This window comes from the organism of the source record quoted next, unplaced genomic scaffold (assembly GCF_019419815.1).
Source record: "Pyrus x bretschneideri cultivar Hongxiangsu unplaced genomic scaffold, Pyrus_bretschneideri_v1 Contig2, whole genome shotgun sequence".
NCBI classification, from domain to species: domain Eukaryota; kingdom Viridiplantae; phylum Streptophyta; class Magnoliopsida; order Rosales; family Rosaceae; genus Pyrus; species Pyrus x bretschneideri.
The window spans coordinates 4366406-4377188 of NW_025999501.1; the positions used below are offsets into that span (position 1 = coordinate 4366406).

The 10783-nt window shown below is 34.1% G+C and overlaps 1 protein-coding gene across 1 annotated transcript; it reads right to left on the reverse strand.

Annotated features, from left to right (window-relative positions):
* Positions 1 to 314: 314 nt before the first annotated feature.
* On the reverse strand, positions 315 to 7804 carry LOC103962484 (protein DETOXIFICATION 27). The gene is made up of 8 exons (XM_009375187.3): positions 7345 to 7804; positions 6661 to 7202; positions 6458 to 6544; positions 6273 to 6329; positions 1564 to 1802; positions 1215 to 1333; positions 726 to 815; positions 315 to 638 (listed from the first exon to the last, which is right to left on the reverse strand). The coding sequence occupies exons 1-8, from the start codon at positions 7639 to 7641 to the stop codon at positions 561 to 563; spliced, it is 1509 nt and encodes a 502-aa protein (XP_009373462.2). The 5' UTR covers positions 7642 to 7804; the 3' UTR covers positions 315 to 560.
* Between the last annotated feature and the right edge of the window lie 2979 nt (positions 7805 to 10783).

Here is a 10783-nt window from a genome sequence, read left to right on the forward strand (position 1 = left end):
TGTGATTGTGTATTTATTTTGGATATCCTCGTGGGATTCTAATATACATCTTAGATTATATCTTAGGGAATTGTTATTGGCACTCCAAAAATCTCATTCTACAGTCCTCATAAGTGTATTTTTCTTTCCTAATATAGAAAGTTTGAAGTGTAGAATGAGATTTTTGGAGTGCTAATAACAATTCCCTATATATTATTCTATTAGAGTTGTAATCCTATTGGGGTAAAGAATTTAGCTTCCGTACTATTATAAATAAAAACACAATGGGAGTGAGAAAACACACTGCATAATTCACCCAATTCTCTATATGCTTGCCCAATTCTCTATATGCTTGCTGCACACTCTCTCAATCTCTCTATAATTCTTCAGTCAAATTGGCCTACAACAATATCAATGCCAAATAGACCTGCAACAATATTAATATTTTCACGTATATCGATATTTTAAACAATTACAACACATCACCTCTCTTGTTTTTGTTTTCTTTTTCAATGGTTGAAAGTCGGCCTCAGAGTTGAAAAAACAAAATCTAGCCTAACAAATGGTGAATGCAATTGCAGCTAATGTACTTGCTCCTCTGGTTGCCCGTCTGGTGTAGGGGTTGACCACTTCAATACACGCTGGTTGGCTTTTTCAGCCTGCAATTTTCAATCAATTTTGTATGAGAACGAGTTTAAACGAAGAGATAAAAGTCGAATATTCAATTAAGTTCAATCAATCATTACCTCATTTTCCCAATCACGTCGTATTGTGATGATGGCCAATATCAATGTTTGAAGTCCAGTTCCTCCAAAAATCATTCCACCCCAAATGCCCTGTTTTTACATCAATTATATTTGAATAAAATTGCCAAGATATTGTCATTTTTCCTTCCAGTGCTTGATGGAAATTAGATTACTTAAAGAAAACCAAATTGTATTGACCCTAGTATTGCCCAAATGAAATAATAATTAATATGGAAGGGTCTTTCAGACAACTGAGAAAGATTTGTTTGCTTTGGTAGTCACTCGATGAATTGAAAATCAAGAAGCAAAACTGCAACATTGGTGCCATCAGTAGATTTTGGTGTCAAAAACCAAAGAACCCATGGTTGTTTCAATGGCTATAAGGACTACACGTTCTTGTGTCCCAAGTGTCATCACGTGATAAATCACATAATGAGAGAACATGACAAGAAAATTTTATATGGAGGGAAATAAATGAAAATAACGTACCCCAATACTCAAGTTGAAGATCCATCCCATTACAAATCCAAGAGGAAGCCCAACAATGTAGTAGCAGAAAAGATTTATATATGCCACCCATGCTTGCCATCCCGAACCCACAGCTACTCCTGTCGATTATAAACCCAAGTGTGAAATATAATCAAAAAATTTACATCAGACCTAACCAATTAACATTCAAATTCGTTGCTACAATAATATGCTTGATTGCATTCAATATGTGAATCAAATATGTGTACGGTTACCTTTCTAACCGAGGTCGGAGTTTACTTATATTATAAGACATGGTCAATAAGACCGTCCATACATGTTACTCAAATTATTAACATAAAAAACGAACCTGACAAAACAGGCTGAACACTATTAAGTAGAATTGTGATGGCCAAGAGGTAAGACATCTGATCAACTGCTTCGAGTACATCACTACTTGAGGTGAATATGTACGCAATTTTGCTGTGGAGTGCAATGATAAGTATGCAAAAAAAGACACCAATCATAGTGGATTCTGCCACAGAAACCTTAGCTGCAAATTTTGCTCCCTTCCAGTTTCCAGCTCCCAACTCATTTGCCACTCTTACCCTGTGAGTTTCATCAAAAGAATTTCACAACACTGCTATAGAAACCATTACATATTTGAAAGTGGCATAGAGAGGAATATAGTTGGGAATGCTTTCATTTTGTGAGAAAGTTAATATATAAATTACTCTATTCTACTCGCTCTAAGCAAGTATGAAGTAGGCTAAATTTGTAGTTGATGACTAAGTCTCAGGTCTTGGTTCTTTCTGATCATTTTGTGCGATTAAGAGAATAAGGCTACAAGAGCAATCTGACGACCAAACATATGTGGAGTTCAACTTGGCTAATCCTTCCGTTTACATCCATTGTACTCAAATGGGTCTCCAATAATAATGCCGTTTTTATATAAAAAAATATATATATATAAAAAAAGGGAAGTGTTATTAGTATTTCAAAAATCTCATTCTACACTCTTCACAAATGTATTTTTCTTTCCAAATATAGAAAGTTTAGAGTATATAATGAGATTTTTAGAGTGCCAATAATAATTCCAAAAAAAAAGGAAAAAAATTAAAGACTGAGAGACATGCAATAAAGGTAGAGAAGATAAAAGTGGGAGTAAAAATAAATAAGCTGAATCTCTTGGTGAAGGAGACCCAAAAGAATTAATGAGCTATCATTTGACGTTTCATGCCCGATTGGTTTTAACTTTACATTTGACGACTTTTCATTTTTCTAATTATGGGTTAGTTTGAGATTGTGGTGCATTACAAAAAGTAGTTTCTAAAAAAATTTGGACCATCAAACGTATTTGGTAAAAAAATAAAAAATAAAAAGCTTTTTTTAAAAATTGCTATCATTGATAGCAGAAAAACATAGAAAAGTAGAAGTAGAGTATACCATGCTTATGAAAAAAGTGTTTTTTTATATTTCAAAGCATAGTGATCAGTGTCCATTTAGTGAAATTTTCAAATGACAAGTAGTGGCGAAGCTACAGAGAAGCAAAGAGGGACGGCCGCCTCTCCCCTCGACGGAAATCAAGCTCAGGAGTGGTGGTTCCGCCCCTCTGGTCTTGTGGGAAGTGAGCAATCCCGTTTGGTTCTTTGGTTTTTGGTGCTCTGCAACAACAGCAACGCTAATGCATTTCTGTTTTCTATTTTTCAAAACCCAGGCCAAAATGCCGTCGTTTGGATCTGGGCAAAGAAAAAAAAAAATAGTAGAACGACGCGTTTTGGTTTCTAATAAAAGGTGTGATAGTAGGCAACATGCGTTGTTTTGCCGTTTAGTAGCATGTGATCGTCGAAGCCTTAGCGTTAACATCCTTCTATTCTTCTTTCTCATGGGATTTTCGAATGATTTCAAGGCTGGATTTTTACTAATAATTTTGATATGGAATTGGAACTATGTATGCTAGCTAGATAAATATTGGTTTACGCTTTAGTAGATTAAGTATTTTTTTTGTCAATTCAATACGTTTCTCAGTTTTAAACAATTGCACATCATCAATATGTTTATACTAACACATTTGACGTACTTATGCATCCATTACATATGTACAATCGACCAAACCACGTGTATGTACCCAATTATTAAATTTGTCATAGAGTACAAGAATTTCATTTTTTTTTTTCACTAAGTTCGTCATAGTGTGGCAATTTGTAATTAATATTAATAAATTATGAACGTCATTATTATTGTCTACTATCTAAAATGATTTGTTTGTCTACATTCTTTTTAACCTTGCACCCATTTAAACCCACCCCTCCCCCCACCAATTCCTGGCATCACCACTGATGACAAGTATACCCAAGCATATTTTACAAAATCACAATCTTTACCAGGCATCATTCTCTTTGGTAATTATTATATCACATTAAATATCATAATTCTAACACTATTTTTTTTTTGTTAAGGCACTTTTACCAAAAAAAAAAAAAAAAAAACACTCAACAACTTTATTTTACAGTTGCTTATTATCATAACACAGAAAAAGGTTTTTTTTTTTTTTTTTTTTTTTTTTTTAACACAGCAATATCAAACTAGCCCTATCTAGTTTTTTAGATTTGAGTCACTTACATATTATTCGTAGATGAATAAACAAAAAAAGGGTGAGAGGATTCAACTTCTGTCTCCTAGGATTTAGCCAACCAAAAATTTAGGGCATATTTGGTATTTTACTTGAATTCAAACTTTTTAGGTTCGATAACACTTTTTTAAGTTTTACAACTTAAATACTTGTTTTGTAGGACTATTTTCAAAAAATTAAACTCAAAACTAACTTGAAAATCAGCTTACTTCTAAAAAATACAAAAAGTGAGTTTTAGAGTTTTAAACTCTAAACCTACTACTTTTCTCTCTCATCTCCTCTTCCGATTTTTCTCTCTAACCTATCTTATTCTTACTATTTCCTCCTCTACATATCTCCTTCCTATTTCTTTCTCCTCTTTCTCTCATTTCTCTCATTTCTTCCCTTATCTGATGAATCTCTTTCTCCTCGTTGCTCTTGCTCTCCTTTCTCTCTTCCTCTCTCCTTTCTTTTTCTCTCCTCTCCTCATTCCCCGAATCTCTCTTATATTTCTCTCTCCTCTGTTTGCTATTTCTCTCACATTTGTCTCTCTTCCCTTCCTCCCTTGAATCTCTCTGTTCTTTCTCTATCATCTCTCTCGTTCTCTCTCCTCTTTCTATCTAATCTCTCTCTCCTTCGACCTTCTCTTTAAATATTTATGTCTGCCTAATTGATATAGTACTTCCTGAATCGACGGGGAGTTGTTGTAAGATATTTTTGCTTTTGTTTAACTATTAAAATTTAAAAACAATTTTGAATCTCATATCAAACAAAGTTTTGGATCTTAAGAAATGTTAGGAAAAATTATGAATTTTTTTTAATACGACACCAAACAGGCCTTAACTTTTGAAGGAGTCTGTGATAGGGTTTGGATTCTGCTGGGAGAATCCATTCTTAATTTAGTGTCTTGTACCCATTTATGGTTGATTTGCTAATCCATAAGCAGAATGAGACAAATTGAATTAAGGAGGAAGTGAAACAGAGAGAAGTCAGAATCGAATACATACTGAAGTTTTTTCGTAATTTTATTTAGAATTAGAGTAGGAATTATACATTTCTCGTCCTGTAAACGTTGATTTTTCATGACAAATGAAACACTTAATTGTTGGCTGCATTATTTGTCCTTTTTGGCAGGACATAATTAGTGTTGTGATTTTTTGATAATTATTCTCATTACAATTCACATTATTCACACACAAAGTTAATACAAAAGTTGCTAATATTTGTCGAACTGTTATGTAATCGTTGATTTTTCACGACAAATTGAAACCACTTAATTGTTTGCGATGCTTTATGGTTGCTTTGTTTGTCCTTTTTGGCAGGACGTGTTAAAGTATGCAAATGTTCACCTTTTCTGCAACCTAAGGGTCTACATGCTTTTATTCCCTGAAAAGGACAAACAATGGTCCTGATAATATTTTTCTAAAATATTTTTCTAAATAAGCTAAAAGATGAGGATCCCGAGTTCCCAACTTGCATACGCAAGTAATAACAGGGTTCTCGCCGGATCCATTCCATAAAGATCCTAGTAATCATGTAATTATATTCGTTCATCGTATATCGTGCGATTATAAATTATTTAAAATTTAAAATTTAAAAGTCAAATATAAATAATACCTAACGAAAATTAACCGCATGATATACGATAAATGAACACGATTGCGTGATCCCTAAGATCTCTTAGAGAATGGATCTCCTGGTTCCGCAAGTAATTCAAAGCATTTATGATTGAAGTGATGGCCATAAATTATCCACATGAAGATGGTAACTTCTTTGGACCAGATCCTCTCCTAATATAAGGATAAGGATCCTCATGACCAAGAGATGTGAACCGTTGGATAAAAATCCAACGGTTATAATTATTATAACTTTAAAGGGACCCCCTGTTTGTAGCCGTTGGATAAAAATCCAACGGTCCACATCCCTTAATCATGAGGATCCTCATCCTTAGATTAGGAGAGGATCTTGGTCCAACTTCTTCAACTCAAAACTTTACATGATATATTATATATAATATTATGTTAAAACAATAATTCTAACACAATTTTAAGGGTGTGGTTTTAATATTTTGTAGCACTCAGAAATTATAAATATTTTAATTATTAAATTTTTCTTTTTTAGTTTCATTTATATATTTTTCGTATCACTTAATTTTATGCAGTGTTCAAGAAATTAAAATTGCCAATTTTTTATCCTCTTTATTTATATTTTTATAACTGATTTTTGTAGAAGTGTGAAAGGTACGTATTGAAAGAGGTTAGGGGCAGCTGAACCTTTTGTGAACTCACAATATTTTTGTAATAACATTTTTATTGTTTTTTTGGGAAATTTTCCTAAAGAAGTCGTATCTATAATCAATTTTGATATGTATGGCTCGAAATCATTCCACAAAACTATTTTCTAACTTAATTTTTCTGTTTTAAAAAAAAAAAAAAGAATAAAAATAGGAGGAGTTTAAAGAATGGTACCCTGTTCCAGCAAAGAAGGCTAGAGGAATCATGAGCTCCCACCCATTTATAGTCATGCTGCATAATTAGAGCAGATCATACGTATTAGCTTAAATAGTAATTCTTGAAGGCTAAATTTGAGTAATTAAATTTGGTTTAAACAAATTAATAAGAGAGTTGGAAATGTACAAAATAGAATCTCATACCAAACTGACAAGGCATCCACAGCAATAGTGGTATCCTTCAAGTAACCAGTCATCAATATCAATATTCTGTAGTACCAGTTCTCCAAACTGCACATATAAATCATATATAACAAAACCTACAAAGCATCAATAAAAACCCAAACTATGAAAAGATTACAATTGAACAAATGTACATAAAGTGAAAAAAAAAAGAAAAAAAGTACCAGAGCATAACACCAGAGGCAGCAGAAAGCTTGATAAATTCCCAAAGCCCAGAAAATGCTTGCATAGAGAAACCAGTCCAAGTCTGAGGACACCAACCACAAGCAGCATATACGTAGAGCCCTAAAGCCAAAAACCACCAAGAAATATCCAAAGCAATGGCCGCACCGACAACCCCAAAGTCCAACACATAGATTAAAAGCCAGCTTGTGAATGCATTAATCAACAACCCCACAAAAGAAACCCAAGCAATAACCATGTTCTGGAGCTGGCATTGCAAAAACCTCTGCAATGGGAACTGAAATGCAAAGCTGAAGTGGAGGGGTATGAGCCACAGCGCCACCACTCCTGACCGCTCCGCCACCTCGTCGGTCTGCCCGAGCAGTTTAAGTATTGGAGTGGTGAATATGTAAACAGGTAAAAGGGCAAAGCAGCATAGAAACAACACGATCCATGACCGCTGCAAGTATATCCCAAGCATGTGGTACCTTTTGGCTCCAAAGGCCTGCCCACAAAGCGTTTCTAGTGCGCTTGCCATTCCTAACTAATAGGCACATAATTAAATTATGAAACAGTCAGAGATCACAAACTCAAATTAGGTTTTTGAATTTAATTATCAATTGTTTTTAGATTAATAGTCTGATGACATATTCAATCCAATGAAACAGAGAGTGAGTGTTCCGTACCAAAAGTCCGAAAATGAAACCGACAATCACAGTGTTGGCAATAGAAATGGCAGCTAGTTCAACCTCGCCGAGGTGGCCGGCGAAGGCTTGGGTAATGACGTTCATGGTGTAAGAAGCGAGGCGGCTGAAGATTGCAGGACCAACTATTTGCCATAGCTTCTTGGTCTCTATCCAGACTCTTATTGAAAGGTCTTGTTTCTCATCTTTGTCCTCCGCACCATTCCGGGGCAGTACCGATTCTGGCAATAGGGATAGAGCAAGATCATCGTTTTCATCTCTGTTGTTTCTGCGATCCATTTTAGAGAAATAAGAAGCAGTAGTTTTTTAATGTCGTACGGCGCTTAGTTGTCGATCAGAAACATTGAAGACGTCTAGAAGAGGAGAAGAATATAGTATCGCGCAGCCATTTTGATACTTGCATTCCCCTTCGATGAACTCACTCCCCCATTTATAACATTACTATAAAAATTTCATATTTCAAACCTGTTAATGTCTTAATCTTCTTTTAAAGATTATCTTTACAAAAAATCATTCAAAATGATGAACGATTCATCATTAATATATTACTTACCATTTAAATGACTAAACAATATTCGATTCAGATGATTTTTATGTAGAAATAAATTAGGAGAAATTAGGTTCTTATCATTCCTTTTGCTACTCCATTGATTAAAATCCTTTTGCTTTTCAATTTTTGATCAAAGTTCTTGGGTATTAATAACATCATTAATTATTTCAATAATAAAATATCTTTTATTTCTAAATATATTCATTTAATGTTAAAAATGTTACAATTAGTATATTTATATTTATGACTATATTCATTAAATATATTCATTTAATGTTAATATATTCATTAAGTTTTAATAACTATATATTAATTTCTTTTTGTGCCTATATTTTTTAAAGTTTATTTGTATTTGTACCCATATATATTTTTTTATTTGTATTTTTTATTTTGCTAAATGTGCCCATGCTAATTATATGTACCCATTCATGTAAAACTTTTTAATCTTAAAATGTACTCATTCTTAAATATACCAATTTGTTATATATAATGTGACATCCCAGATCGCCCAGAGGTGTGATCCTTATATGTGTATTCCCATCTCTACCTAGCACGAGGCCTTTTGGGAGCTCACTGGCTTCGGGTTCCGTAGGAACTCCGAAGTTAAGCAAGAAGGGGGCTAGAGCAATCCCATGATGGGTGACCCATTGGGAAGTTGCTCGTGAGTTCCCAAAAACAAAACCGTGAGGGAATGGTAAGCCCAAAGTGGACAATATCGTGCTACGGTGGTGGAGCAGGCCCCGGAAGTGATCCGCCCCGGGCCGGGATGTGACAATTTGGTATCAGAGCCTAACCCTAGTCGTGGTGTGCCGACGAGGACGTCGGGCCCCTAAGGGGGGTGGATTGTGACATCCCACATCGTCCAGAGGTGTGATCCTTATATGTGTATTCCCATCTCTACCTAGCACGAGGCCTTTTGGGAGCTCACTGGCTTCAGGTTCCGTAGGAACTCCGAAGTTAAGCAAGAAGGGGGCTAGAGCAATCCCACGATGGGTGACCCATTGGGAAGTTGCTCATGAGTTCCCAAAAACAAAACCGTGAGGGAATGGTAAGCCCAAAGCGGACAAAATCGTGCTACGATGGTGGAGCGGGCCCGGGAAGTGATCTACCCCGGGCCGGGATGTGACATGTAAAATGTACCCTTTTTTTAATATATAAAATCTATGCAATATTTTTCTAATCCATTTTTAAACTTATATGAGTACATTCTTTTTTCTTTGATTTTAAAATGTATCCATGTCAAGTTTAATTGAAGAAATGTACCCATGTTTTGATACAATAAAATTTTTCATTAATTTTGATGAATGTACCCATGTTTCTATATATACACACAAAATAGTATATTTATATTTTAATATTTTTAATCCCACAAATTATGGTTTTTTTTATTTAAAATCTCATTTATATAAACAACTAAAATTTCTAATTTTTAATTAAAAAAATATAGTAATGTACATAAAAATAAATTATCACATTAATTTCAGAGACCTCGATCAAAAATTAAAAACCAACAAAATTTCAATCAAATAATATTTATAACTATGAACCGCATCAAAATCTTCCAATAAATTAAGACACAGTTACGACTATGAAAGTTGAACCCCAAACCGAATGCAAGTAGTATCATATTAGACAATGGTATAGCTAGTGTGTGGTACACTTTACCAAAAGAGTAGGATTGGCCAATTCATTCTCAAAGAAGTTGTTGCCAAATTGGATTCTTGTTTGAAAAAGTTGGTGTGCTGGAAAATCTGAATGACTCCATACGTTTCACATTTCTCTTGAGGGCTTTAAGGCGGTTGGCGTTACTGCTTTTTCGACTTTTTATATAATGGAGGTATTTTTACTGGTAAGTGACAAAAGATGAAAATAAAAATTAAAGAACGGCAATTCCCTTGAATACGTGTCTTGAAAACGTAAATATTTTTTGAACAAACGATATTATTTATACTAAAAGCTTGTAATAATTTGGTTTAAATTCGCTCTTGCGAGAGAATCAAATCTAAGACTTTTACATACAAGTGAAAAGGAATACCACTAGACCGTAGTACTAAATAGCTTGAAAACGTAAATATGATTTCTAGTGACAACAATTGGTCCCAATACGTAAATATGGATGCTAATGACATAAAAAATATAATAAGAATAGCATTTTTGCTTTTGTGAACACTCCTATAAATTTAGTTTTAGCATTCTATCTTATTTGGGTAATTGTTTTTCTTCGTGGAAAAAACTAGGATCCCATATACAACTTATTACTAAATTAATCAACAAAGAAAAAGACATTTAAAAACAGTTACATGGTGAAAATTACCAACCAAATGCAAGGTTGGCTATAGTTATGTGCTCAATTGGCAAAACAATAATGTTGAAATTATGGTGGTTTTCATTTTAAAACTCCTATATAGAAGGTTTGCATTCTCTTCCTTGATTTCAAGGGAAATTATATATACTAAAAGCCGGTTGAGTTCGGCACTATTCAGCAATAGTGTCCGAACGGAAATGCCCTTGATTTTTGTTTGGTTTGCTGTTTTGCTGCCTGCTTTGCACAGTTAAATACCAGTTTTGCCCATTCGATCCTCGCGTCGATCATTGCTCTGCATCGGCTGCTTCTCGACTTTTCTTCTCATTTTTTCCTTCCATTTCCACTTTTTCTTTCTCACAATTCTCTGCTGTCGCTCTCGAACGCTCATTCTTTCGCTCTCAAACGCGGCCTTCTCTCATGTTTTCTAAACGCCTGTTTTACCTATGTGCATCCTCTCTTGATTATGATCCTTGGTTCTACTTTAACTTTTCAATCCAATGACTAGAAAATGAGTGTATACAAGGATTAAAATGTTGTTGATTTTTTTTATATTAAAAAAAAAAAGA

Excerpts from the sequence above, each read along its gene's own strand:
- LOC103962484 (XM_009375187.3), bottom strand. The coding sequence starts at position 7,641 with ATGGATCGCAGAAACAACAGAGATGAAAACGATGATCTTGCTCTATCC. Across the intron at positions 7,203-7,344 it reads GTTTCATTTTCGGACTTTTG|TTAGGAATGGCAAGCGCACT; the intron begins GTACGGAACACT and ends TGTGCCTATTAG. Across the intron at positions 1,803-6,272 it reads GCCTTCTTTGCTGGAACAGG|GGTAAGAGTGGCAAATGAGT; the intron begins GTACCATTCTTT and ends TGAAACTCACAG.